The 13721-nt window shown below is 40.6% G+C and overlaps 1 protein-coding gene across 1 annotated transcript in view; it reads left to right on the top strand.

The window, feature by feature from the left end:
- The first annotated feature begins 951 nt into the window (after positions 1-951).
- The window catches only part of COMMD10 (COMM domain containing 10), a 114639-nt gene continuing 101869 nt past the window's right edge, over positions 952-13721 (top strand). Inside the window, exons 1-4 of the mRNA XM_033000986.2 lie at positions 952-1035; positions 1169-1259; positions 3465-3575; positions 5317-5472. Of these exons, the coding sequence (XP_032856877.2) occupies positions 1004-1035; positions 1169-1259; positions 3465-3575; positions 5317-5472 (390 nt within the window). The 5' untranslated portion in view covers positions 952-1003. The remainder of the gene's footprint in view (positions 1036-1168; positions 1260-3464; positions 3576-5316; positions 5473-13721) is intronic.

Consider the following 13721-nt stretch of genomic DNA (forward strand, 5'->3'; position numbering starts at 1 on the left):
GCCACATCTTCTAAGACTTTACAGCCACATTCAGAAGCCTCCTGCAGTTTTTAAAAATTTTTAGTTGGCTTCCTAGGAAAAGAAGATTTCCACCATCGCTCTGCCTGCTCCTCCGTTTGCTTGTCCCATTGTCTTTCAGCACAGTTTTTCAATTTCAGCCGAATCTAAGGGAGACTATAGGTCTCATAGACATTACATCCGTTCAAGGTAATGAATGAACAATTAATTCACATTAGGCGGGGTGGGACGGGGCGAATTTGGGGTTGTTACCCGGGGGGCAGGTTACGTGGGGCAGACGGGAGCACAGCCTGAGGCTGCTGCTGGCCCCACGGATGGAACCATTGTCTGTAACGCGGCAGACGGGGCAACTTTATCACAGACTCGCGGTCTGCCAACGAGCCGGGGCCGGCTGCGCGCTACCACGCGGGAACAAAAGGGCTCTGTGGGGGGCTGGAAGGGCTGAGGAGTTTCACGCAAAACCCTCGCTCCAGCGGTGGGAGTCCAGTATGAGCGTTGCCGGCACTTGACAGAGCGGGTAAATACCGCCCCCCACCCCCCCCCCCCCCCGCGCTTTTAAATCCGAGGATTTCATCCACAAAGCTTGTCAACGGCTGCGTGGGGTGAGGAGGCGGCTGCACACTCGTGAAGTTGGCTCCACCACAGGCGTCCGGAGCGTCCCGTCTCCCACTTCCTCAGGCCGCAGGGGTGTCCCGTCCCCCCCCCCCCCCTCAGGCCTCAGGGGTGTCGTCCCCCCCCCCCCCCCCTCAGGCCGCAGGGCTGTCCCGTCCCCCCCTCCCGCCTCAGGCCGCAGGGGTGTCCCGTCCCCCCCCCCCCTCAGGCCTCAGGGGTGTCCCGTCCCCCCCCCCCTCAGGCCTCAGGGGTGTCCCGTCCCCCCCCCCCCCTCCTCAGCTCGCGGCGTCCTGGCCGCCAGCCTGTCCAGCGCGGATCGGCGGCGCTTGGCCTCGCCGGGCTGCCGTCGAGGGGCGGGGCCGCAGCGGCAGCCATGGCGGTGCCGGTCGTCCCGGAGACTGACAGGTACCGGCTGCTTCGGCGGCAATGCCGCTTCCGCCTTTCCGCCGCCGCCGGGCGCGGGCCGGGACTCGCCGTCTTGCCCGGTGCGCGGCGGGACCCGGGTCCCCCCTGACCGCCTCCTCTTCCTTTCGCTCAGCATCCGCAGGGCTGTGTCGCTGCTCAACGCCGTGGACTCGGGCCGGTTCCCGCGGCTCCTCTCCCGCCTTCTCCAGAAGCTGCACCTGAAGGTTGGCCGGGAGCGGGGTGGGGGGGAACCCGCCGGGGCCGCCGTGGGCTTGGCGGCGGTGCGCGGCGTGGCGGCAGCGGGGGCTTCGCTGGGGCGGGGCGGGCAGAGCCGGTGCCCAGCTGGGTCCCGCCGGCGCTTTTGGCCGCGGTGCTGCAGCACCAGGCGGGCCTGGGCCAGCGACAGGCGGTGCCGGTGTCCCCGGGGCACCGCGGGCTGCCGAGGCCCGGCGGCGGGGCGGGCGGCCCAGCCGGGAGCAGCCGCCGCCCTCCTGCTGCCTCCAGGTCGGCTGTGGGGGAGGACAGGAGCAGCTCTCTGGGCTGCGAAGGGACAGTCGCTTCCATTCCGGCTTGTCTGTCTGTTTTTAGAGTATTTTTGATTTCGGTGGAGTGAGGTAAGAGTCAGTAACGAGCCGTGGAAGGTGAGTGGTGGGAGGACCAGCAGTGCTCCGGCAGTGCTCTCCGAGGAGATGCAACTTCTTGGATTTTTCCACAAACTCCACTCTTGCCCCCACTAGGGAGATACTAAATGCATTTTTTTTTTTTTTTTGGCATTTCTGTATATCCATCAACTAAAGCCTTCTGTGGAATTTAGGTTAAAAATAAAGTCCATAACTTTTAGTTAGTATTTTGTCGTCTTTACAGAGGCTTGTTTTTTAATTGTGGAATAAATAAAAAAATAAATGAACAAAATCAGTTTCATTGCACAGTGCCATGAAGTCAAATGGAGACCAAGTCTAACCTTGGCACTAAATATTGTAGGGGAAATGCTAAGATAAATGTTAAACCAGAAACTATTTTGCTGAATTTCTTTAAGTATCAGTTTGTGTTTATTTCCTTGTTTTTTGTTTAGAAAAAATTTAAAAAGAAATACAGAATTTTGTTTTCTATGCACATATATATACACAAAATAAACATTAAAATATTACAGGTTAGGAGCAGGACATATAGAAAATACAGATGTATTAAAGGTCATAATTCTGAGACTGCAAGGATTGTTTTGATATTTCATTCAATTGCTGTTTTTTTCCTACCAAAATTACTAGCTTGGATGCTGATCTTATTGCAAAGGGTTTTCTCAATCGTTTGCATGGATGTTAACTCATTCATAACTGGAAAGTGTCACCAACCTTTTTTTTTGGTTTTGTGGGTTTTTTTTTTACTACTCAGTAGCAGTTCAGTAGCTCTTCACAGTTTTAATCAGCGTTTACATTGGTTGGAGTGATCTTTTAAATTTAGCTTTCAGTCAATCTCATGAATTGTTCAGTTGGCCTTCTCAAAGTATCTGACTGCAGGGCTTGTTAAATTGCTGGAAACTTTAAACAAACTTACTCGCCTTCACAAAACAGATACCGAGAGCTCTGCATTTCCTCCTAACAGCTAATGATTCAAATAATGTTTCCATTTTGACACTCTTATTACAAACATTGTGATCACTGAAGTTTTTGTGTAATTGCCTCATTTCGTTTATGCTGACAACTGAATTGCCTTTTTCTGTAGCTGTGCAGTTTTGGAATACTAAGTGGTCTAAATGCGGTGTTTTGATGTCGGTAGCATAGATTTGTTAGTAATTAAGTTTTAAAAGATGGCAATATCTCCATTTAAATTACTGTTTAATTTGCTGTAGTATAATAAATGTAACTGCTGTATTTTAAAAGTACAGAACATTCTCAGTAATCTTCAGTAATACAGTAGGCTATAGATTCAAATCTGACTTTCAAAATAAGCATACATTAGGCCTTTATTTCCTTTGTAACAGCATGGCTGGTTTTCAGAAGAGTATCCAGAGTAGAAGTAACATACGTAACTAACTTGACTGCAGTTTTGCCTTCTGTTTTCTTTTGGGTCTGATTCAAGTAATGCCCTTCATACTTATTTTTATCAATAAAAAGTTGTCAGAGATGATCTGACTGTTTAAAGAAAAATGTTTCTTTGCTGTCTCAGGTGCAAAGCGGAAGCAGTTTTTTGTGATGTGTTTCAAGTAGTCCTGGTAACTTCTCAAGTGATACTGTTGGCTTTTAATTTTTATTTTCAGTGAGAGGAATTGCATTGTATTTTTCTGTTGGAAAAAAAGCTTTACATTGTTATTTTTATTTAGAAACAGCTGGACAGCTACTGTGTTTGTAAAAACGGAGAGGAAGTTTTTGTTTTGACAAGTATGTTCTTGGTCAGTATGTGGGATGTCAGGACTAACCATTTTTGTGCTTCAGGCTGAAAGTAGCTTCAGTGAAGAGGAAGAAGGAAAACTTCAAATAGCTTTTTTGTTGGAAAAGCAGGATCTTCACCTAGTTCTTGAAACTATATCATTCATTTTGGAGCAGGTACTTTGTTTTTATCATTATGAATTGATAATACTTTTATCTGATTGTAGATTTTAAAAAAATAGAATCCAAGTTAAAAAGAATTAGTGAAAACATGTATCTGTACTATATTATGTATGTTTCGGCAGCATGATTTTACTGCTTTTGGTTTCATGACTTCCTGATTTGGATTGGACTCATTACATTTCTGGAGTGAGTTTTCAGCTAATGTAAATATAGGTGGTGGAAGCAAACTCTGCATTACTCCAAGAGAAGTGTTGATAATTATGAGATACAGTCTTTCCTCATTCATTGTAAGCAAGCCAGACATGCATTGTTTTGTTTTGTTTTGTTTTAATTCCTGTGAAGAAAATACTAGATTGCATTATTGAGCACTACCTAAGTTACGTGAAGTGTCAGTTATGGAAAACTTTAATGCACACAGAAGCCGCCTGTACTTATGTGAACAGGTGCACCTGATGTAGCTCTAGTATCTGAATGAGGAGGTGAGTGCATGGTGTAGAGCTAAATGTCTTGTAAAGAGAGAAGGTTTTCTGATTCTACAGTCTACCACTACTCAGAAGGGAACCCAATGTATTACCTCGTATAGATGGTAACTTTCTTATAAATTGTCACAGCAGCGATGTTATCTGTCCATTTCATTCAAGTGTAGTCTGTGCAGAGGGCATGGATACTGATGGTCTGTTGTGGAATTTGAATCTTGTCCTTTCTTATATGTCAGTTTGTGATTAGTTCACTTAGTTAACACGTTCCACAGCATTAGAAAGAAAACAAACAGTCCTCCCTGTGGAAAAAGTGAAATGAAACCTGATGTATCATCCAGACTGGAATTTTGAACTTTCATCTCAACCAAGCATCAAACGTACCTGTTACATTGCCTGGCCTTAATTTCATCAGACGGCTTCATTTTTATGAAAATTATTGAAGATGAACAGAAAAAGCAGTTCAGTCTCCTCTAGGATTTGCTTCTCTTGCATTTAAAAAAAAAAAACCCCAAACCCAATATATTAATATTTGCACAAACAAGAGTCCTAGGTGGCATACATGTTGTATGAGGACTCTTTTGTGTTCCCACTAATAGTTACCCTTCTTGGTGTAGCATCTTGTTTCATCAGAGCATAACTTTTTTAACAGCCCTTTGGTCTTTGGACACATGATAGATAGTACGACCGATGCAGGGCTTTTGCCACGTGTTGTTTTTAATTCCCTGCTGTTGTGCTGATGGAGTCCTGTTTTGTAAGTGGACTACCATACAATATAGAGTGTTTATCACAAAAATTGATGCTAATAGGGATGTTGTACCTAACTCATCTTTTTTGGAAAACTGTTACTGTCTTTTCAGAATATTACCTCATAGTTCAGGCTTGCTTAAACAGCGTGAATTTGGAAAGGTTGTCCTTTCTTCATGGTCACAATTGACTTCAAAGCCTGTTCTTTTTCAGTGGTAGCTGCTTTGGTATTATGTACGTTGAAAACACGTACATATACTCAGATCTAGCTTGTATGTGCATTTTTTCAGTTAGTCTATCTTGACGAGTAATTTAATACTGCATTTTGAGATACAATTGAGATAGTTACACTTTCCTACCTTCTCAGTCAGAGGGTTAAGATGAGCAGTCCTATGGTAGAGTTGCTAGTAAAAATCTTGTGTGAATGTGGTGGCCATCTGTGGTAGAATATATCTGACACAACTTGTAGAGCAGTATTGTACAACAGCAGTTATTTTTTTTTCTTTTAACAGGCAGTCTATCATAATTTGAAGCCTGCTTCATTACAGCAACAGCTGCAAAGCATTCACCTGGATCAAGACAAAGCTGAAGCATTTGCCAGTGTGTGGGCAGCCGCAGGTCAAGATACGATTGAAAAGTTCAGGCAGAGGGTTTTGACCCCTCAGAAGGTAATGTTTTTTTCTGAGAGAATAAAACTGTAGGTTTGTTTTAAAGCAAGGAGTTTGAACTAAGATACAAAGTTTGTGATAAGCCAAGGCACTGGAAAATAAAAAGGGTACTTAGTAGGTAGTAGATAAATGTGATTTGGGCATTGGAGTTCCGTTGTCTTAGAGATGTCACGTGTTAGCTGAGCTGCTGTAACTGCTGTAACCTGACTATATGTGCACTGTTAGCCATGTAAAGTAATGCAACCCACATACCATGTGGAGATGTTTGTGAACATGCTTTACAGTAAGGCAAGAGTGTAATGTGCTCATGAACACTTGTAGCGGTTTAGCTCATCAGTCTGTCTGTTCGCTCTGCTTAGTGAATGTATATCTGAGCTCCTGCCATCTTTAATTTTGTAAGCTTGTTGGATGTTGCATTTTGTGAGATACTTATTGCAGCTTTTCTGTGATGGCATAATCTTGCTTCATACGTGTCTGTTACCAGTTAAAACTTTGGTGCATGCTGTGGAAGTCTCACTGTGTCTGTAGGCATAAAAGTCTACCTCTACGAGAAGATATAGTAACATCCTTCTGTCGATTCATAATAAGCCTTCAGCTGCATTAGGAGATGTATACAGAACATTTCAGTCAGCCGGGCTCAAATGGTTCAAAAGAATTCTGGAACACTGATTCAATTATTCTTTATCATTGCTGTGTATCTTGTTGGGATAAGATTCAGTTTGTTACATAAGGTACACAGGATACACTGACAGAAATAGAACAATGTATTTTATACCAGTAGGTTTACACCTTAGTAAACTGAGGATTTTATTTAGATGTAAAATGCACATCTTTAGAAGTCCAGATATGTCTGTGGAGCAGACTCAAGATATTCAGAATTGCATCACACATGATTTTGCTGAAGTATTTAAACTTGATCCTTTGTAAAATTAGGTAATTTTAGACACAAAACTTGTAGAATTTTCATGGGCAAAATCGTAGTAGCTCATGAACCTAACCAAATCAATGACTGATAATGTGAGAATGCAAAAAAAAATTGAGTGGAACAAGACATTTTGTGTTTCTCTTTGAGATTATATTTACCAATGCCAAGCATGCAAGTCCCACAGTTTAAATGATCATCAATACAGTGAGTGTAAAGGCAAGTATGACTGTCCATTGAAGGAGGTGAGTAATTTGAAAAACCAAGTCAAATCGTGGAAGGTTATAGGGCTAACTTTTCAGAATAGAGCATGTTTGTGTAGAATGGAAGGCAATTCTAAAGATACCCTACAAAGCAGCTGTTTGAGAATTTTCTTCAGACAGACAATGAACTAATACTTTTTTTTTTTTTTTTTCTGGGTCTTCATCATATGAGAAACTAATAAACCCACCTTTGATCCTTTTTTATTTGGAACTTGTACCATACACACTGGTGGTCCCTTCTGTGACCTAGTCTGAGGATGACATTGCTTTATTTCTTGTATGCGGTTTTGTGAGCCCTGCAATATACAGTGCTTCTAGTATATATTGCAGTTTTGGAAATTCTTTGTGACTTCACCACAATCTCATGTAATTTTGCTAGTATACTACACCCCATATCAAGCATTAAACTGTTAAATTAAGCTTGCAGAAGAGCAACCCAAAATACCATGGTGCAACTTGCTTGTTATTTAGCATGAAAGCAGGTTTAAATATAGGTGTGTGCCTCTACATATGCTTGAAGCATCATTTTACCCCCTTTATTCCTAGCCTAGATGACAAGTTGATTATCAGTTTGAGTGCAGACTCTAAAGTGTAACTTGAGCTTGAACTTGAATTTACTTTCTCAGTTTGTTTTGAAACCATGTTAATCCTGTAGACTTCAGTTGAGTGAAAAACTCAAAGTTCAAGAGAATTTTTTCTTAACCCAAAGCCTCAATTCACAGAACTAACTGCTGAATAAAGTATTTATTCTGCTCACACGGCACAAGAGGTAAAATATTGTAAAAATTTCACGGGATAATGAAAGAAGACTTTTCCATCTCCTTATAATCTTATGAATCTCCTTGTAATGTTTTATTACTGCCTGATCCCTTTATTATTTCCTTCTACATTCTATAAGTAATTGTGTAAATTACTTGTAAACAAGCACATACTTGTTGTATTATCTTCCTATACTTTGAGAGATGATGGGCAAAATATTCTCTTAGTTGTATTACACTGTTATAGTAGCTTGCTATAAACCTTCATCAACATCTCTAATTAAAGTTTAAAAAATCAGAATCCTGAAAAAAAATTAGACCAGAGTGCTAGCTTTTTAGATTAGATTTACAATTCAGGTTTATAGGTTGATTTAGAGATTATATTAACTCCTTTCTTTGTAAAAGGAGGTGTGCATCCAATTATTAATACTCTGCAACACGTATATATGGGTATAACTTTTAAAAAAGTTGATCCTATAAATGTGGCCTCTGTGTAGTTATTTCTTTACATGGCTATGTGTAAGTGAATGATTTGTGCTGTTCACTCCCAGAAGCAATATTAGGTACATAAAAAGAATATGACCGTTTTGTTGTCATAATTGTTGTCAGCATAATCACAGAATGGTTGAGGTTGGAAGGGACCTCTGGAGGTCATCTGGTCCAGACTCTCTGCTCGAGGAGGGCCAACTAGAGTCAGTTGTCCAGGACTGCTTCCAGACAGCGTTTGAACATCTCAAAGGATGTAGACTCGACTCCACCACCTTCCTGGGCAGCCTGGTGCCAGTGCTTGGTGACCTTTGAAATGCAAAAGTGTTTTCCTGTGTTGAGGCAGAGTACTTTGTGTTTTCAGTTTGTGCCCACAACCTCTGGTCCCGTCACTGGGCACCACTGAAAAGAACCTGGCTCTGTTCTCCTTGCACTCTCCCTTCAGGTATTTGTATACATTGAGGAGATCCCGCTGAGCCCTCTCTTCACCAGACCAAACAGTCACAGCTCTCTCAGCTTTTCCTCATAGGATGGATGCTCCAGTCCCTTCAGCATCTTAGTATTAAGTAACATAAATTTGTATATAATAAGAAAAAGTACCTTGTAATCTTGTTAGTGATTCAGATTCCATAAATACAGGAGTTACTGTACTGGATGGGAAAATCTGTTTGTTGTGTATCCTGTATTTGGCACTTTGGATGGAAGTACAGGGTGGAATCCTCTAGCTAACATGTTCAATGTAAAATTCTGCCTTATGTCATGACTTAGAAGCTGTCTTATACCCTCAAAGATGATTGTTTATCACTCGTGAAATATCCTACTTAATGAGCCTGGAGGTTTCAGTCTGTGTACTTGCCTGATTCCTGATTTTTCTAGCACTTGAGGGAAAAGTGATATGTATTGACATTTTTAAAATACAGTATATTCATTATCTTTTGATTTTAATGTATATCCCCTTTTTTATTATGAATAATACTGAAGAAGAGTGCAGTCTGTCTTGTTTTTATTTTAAGCTACATAGTCTCCGATTTCTCATTCTCATTCCACGGAAGTTTCCTATTTGTCATCCTTCATGTTATGTGTATTTCTGACATGTTTCTGTTATATTTTTCAAGAAACTAATATGAATAGAGTATGATATGAGTTTGCCTGGAATATTAATAGTTTATGTGGTGGTTTTATAATCAAGGTCTCCTTCAGGGGTCTGGATTGGGAGCAGCACTAATCAATGTCTACATCAATGATACAGGGGTAGTGAGTGCACCCTCAGCAAGTTTGTGGATGACACCAAGCTGAGTGGTGCAGTTGATTTGATAGAGGGAAGGGATGTCGCCCAGAGGGACCCTACAACCTTGGAGAGTGGGCCCCTGTGAACCTCATGAAGTTCAGCGAGGCCAAGTCCAAGGTCTTGCTCCTGGCTCAGGGCAATCTTCAGATTGGCAATCTTCAATCAATACAGACTTGGGGATGAATGGATTCAGACCTGCAGAGAAGGACTTGGGGATAATGGTAGACGAAAAACTGGGCGTGAGCTGGTAATGTGCACTTGCAGCCCAGAAAGCCAACTGTGTCCTGGGTTTTTTGAAAAGGAGGGTGGACAGCAGGTTGAGGCAGGTGATATTCCTCCTCTACTCTGTTCTTGTGATACCCCACCTGGAGTACTGCATCCAGCTCTGGGGTCCCCAATGCCAGAAGGACATGGAGCTGTTGGAGCAGATCTAGAGGAGGGCCATGAGAATGGTGCAAGGGCTGGAACACCTCTGCTATGAAGGAAGGCCAAGAGAGTTGGGCTGGTTCAGCCTGCAGAAGAGAAGGCTCCAGAAAAACCTTATTGTAGTTTTTCAATACTTAACAGGCTTATAAGAAAGATGGAGAGAGATGTTTTACCAGGGCCTGTAGTGACAGGACAAAGAACAACAGTTTTAAACTGAAGGAAGGGAGGTTTAGGGTAGATAGAAGGAAGACGTTTTTTTACAATGAGGATGATGAGACACTGGAGCAGATTTTCCGGAGGAGCTGTGGATACCCCCTCCCTGGAAGTGTTCAAAGTCAGGTTAGATGGGGCTTTGAACAACGTGAACTAGTAAAAGATGTCCCTGGCTATGGCACAAGGGTTGGACTAGGGGGTCTTCAAAGGTCCCTTCCAACCCAAACCATTGTATCATTCTATGAATACAGATTATTTTCTTTCATACTCTTTTAAAAATATATATGGGGCTTTTGTTGTCACTGCATATTTGGTAGGGGCTTTTACTGAACTATTCAGGTGGTGTGCAGGACTACATATTGATTAGAATTCAGAATATATGTGAATATATGCTTTCGCTTGCCATGTGCTTTTCTGTACACTTACCAACTCTGAACTTTCTTTATAATGACTTTAGGGGGTGTATGCATTGGATTCCTCATCTGGCTCAGTGCAGAATCAGGGTCATGATTAGTATTATTAAGATCCTGATAGTTCGGTTCCAGCATGGGAAGTCATTCAAGGAAACTGTGCACAAGATACAGTTTGCAGTGTAACTAAGACAGTTCTAATTGGAGTTTTATCTTTGTTTTAAAGTGTTCTACTAAAGTCCAAGTGGCAAAATAATTCCGAGTCTCTCCTGGCATCTGGTATTTAGAAGTTATGTATTTGGAAGTACTGAAATGTTACCACTAAGTCTATTTTCTGTAGCGTACACAGAAGGACCAGGCACTAATCTTTCATTTCTGTTTTAAGACAACATAAAATGGTTGACATTTCTTTTTATTTAGAGATACGGTTTTCACATCACGCAAAAATTGGAACCTTTCAGCAAATTGAAGTAAGAACGGAGGATTGTTCAGTTTATAACCAAAACTAGTAGGTAGCTGACTGTCCAGGATTATTATTTCCTAATATTACTAATTAATTTGGCTCATTGCTGTTTTTGAGAGAGTAAGCCACTGCATCTTTTGGCTTGTAGCAGTGATCGGATTTGGACTCCAGACCACTAGTTATTATGAGAAGTAATTTCTTACAGATATTTTGCTTGTATTGATGTGTTATTCTCTTCCCACCTGCAAATTACAGCTTGGTAAAAACTAGTATTCTGGGTTCTGGGTCTGTCAGTTCTGTGCAAAAGATGTAGGTGGTAATGCGCTGGCTGATAGCTTCATTAGGGTGACAAGCCAAACTGAGTTTGTTAGAGCAACAGAACACATATTTTCCAGCATACTGATTAGGTGAAGTTTTCTGTGGCATATTGAACACTACTTCTAATTCTTAGAGAAAAAAAATGTTCTTTTTTGAACATAGGTTTTTGAAATTTTTTTTGGTGCAGTCTGCTTAGTTGGTAGGATGCTATTGTCTTGAGAAATTAATAAAAACTGTAGAGTTAAAGCTGTACTGTTTAATAGTATTTATTTTCACACTCGTGTTAATTTTTCTTCACTGAACTATAGGCAGCCTTCAGCTACCCAGGGTTGTTAGTTATGTATATTCTCCTGTTACATTAATTGGTTCTTTGAATCTTTACTCATATGGCAGTCCCTTCATTATATTATTTCTGCTGTACAATACAGTCCTAATCAAGTAGAATGATAACTGTATCAGTTTTTTCTTTGAATGCATTCTTAATTTGGCCTCTAGAATGATAATAGTTTGATAGCAGTCTGATCCAGTTTTAAAGTCTTTGCTTGGTACTGTATCAGTTTAGAAATCAGGACACATATCAAGCATATTAAAATACGTTTTTTCCTCTTTGTGAAAAAGAGCTAGCTCTTTAGTAGGGTTAATGCTGAATTCTCATGGCAATTTTTTCATCAATTCTGTTGCTTTTCTCCCCTTCTGCTCCCCCTATATTACATCCTCTGTATGTTTTTTGGTACTCTGTATAAATTTTATTTGTTTTAAAGGCAGGTCAAGCTAAATGCTTCATAGCTTGCTCGTTTTGGAAAACTCTTCAGAGGATCTTTAAAATACATACAATAAAAAAAGATGAGAGTCCTATGTTGCCAAGCAGAAGAAGTTTTTTATAGCTTTTAGACAGCATTACTTAATATAATGATGCGTGGGAATGCAACTAGTGAAATTATGTATCTAAAATTCTTGACAGAACTGTCAATTCTGTATCTTGACTGGCTGTTTGAAGCCATATGGGAAAAATTCTGAAAGTAGTTTTCTCAGAAACTGGCCTTCTTGCTAAGGGGAGTATATGTAATGTGAATATGCTAAATTCCCTCTGCTAAACACTGGCAAATATACAGAAATAGTCTGAAACACATTCATCCTATGGTGGTTATGACCAAAAAAGAAGAGAATTGGCATACTCTGTGTGTGTGCTGTTGCTGTGGGGGAAGAATTCTTTCTAATATCTGAAGAAGTGCAGAAGAAGGAATACAGCTTGAACAAAAGGAGCCTTTCAGTTCCTTGTTAGTGTCTGAACCACTAGTCATTCTTCCAGTGACAAATAGAGGTCACAAAGACTGTGTTGTACCTATGGGCATTGTCATAATGAATTGTGAACCAACTTGCATTATGTCATCATGCCATAACAGACAGTGGCAAAGACAATGCAAATAATGAAAGATGTAGTAAAGACCCAGTTTTATACCTACTGAGATTTATTTTAATAGCCAGCTACAGTACAACTGAATTTGTTTAATCTTGACCTCATCCATCTTTGGTAGGTAGGTATTTTAATTGTTTACAATTTTTAGATACTACTTCTTGAGGATTTTTAAAAATTAGTTTCTTCCTACCCTTTTACCTTCTTTCCAACCTTTATCATTTACATTTTGAGAATATTTAAAAGCATCTGAAACATTTCTGTTCCTATATGCAAAATAGCTTCTTTTAAGGTTATAAATGAGTACCATGCTTATCTTGTGTAACTTCCTCTGTAATACAAATCATAATTTTTCTTCAAAATGTAAAAGAGCTTTTGAAACAGGGATCAGGTGGCTTCAAATGACAGGTAATTTTTTGGGGTATTTTTTATGGTTAATACAAATGTGTGCCTTATCTCTAATCTCTAATTAAAATCTGCCTAACTTCATCTTTCCACCGTTGGATCTTGCTATATATTCTTCTGCAAGATAAAAGAGCCAGTCAGCTATGACTTTTACATGTAAGCTTTAGTAGACTGGTGCATATTTTTACTGCAACTCTGTGCCCACAAATTTCTCAGAGAGAGACAGAGCACAGCGACACCTTTTGCACGAAGTGGACCTCTAAATACTAGGATTGGGGAAGCCTGAATGCTGTTTCTGATGTTTGTCATACAGTTCCTTTCCGGTTGCTTTCAAGCTAGCTGCCTATCAGTTAAAATACGTGTCAAGATGAAAACCTGCAGCAACTTCAATTAGGGAAAAGTCTTTTGAAGTTGTTGTGTCTTAGCACTAGTCTTGCTCTACCAATTTCATGTCATATTATTACTTCTGTTTCCTTCTGTTTGAAGTACATTGGTACTTTTTCATGTGTGTTTTTTCCTTTTTTTTTAATCCAAAGATTAAAGATGTGAGGGGTCTTGATTTGAATACTGAATGAAGAAGTCTGAAAATACAACTTTTCCTGGCTTATGTGCTAAGTAGGGTTTGCTGAAGGGAAGTAGGACTTTATCCTTGCAGGCAAAAATGTGAAGTCTGAGGAAATTAACCCTCCAGGAGAGAGCCAGTCTTGGATGAAGAATCTAGACCATTTTACATATTCACAAATAAGGTTGCTTTAGGTACGTAATTTTTGCAGATTTTCCTTTTAGAGTTAAATCTCAAACTCTTTTTCTGTTTTTAGTACCCTCTTGATATTCAAATCCTCTCTGAGAGGTAGCTGAGGTACTGGCTTTTTGACCCACATCT

This window comes from Tyto alba, unplaced genomic scaffold (genome assembly GCF_018691265.1).
Source record: "Tyto alba isolate M040663 unplaced genomic scaffold, T.alba_DEE_v4.0 Super-Scaffold_13, whole genome shotgun sequence".
In the NCBI taxonomy this organism is placed as follows: Eukaryota; Metazoa; Chordata; class Aves; order Strigiformes; family Tytonidae; genus Tyto; species Tyto alba.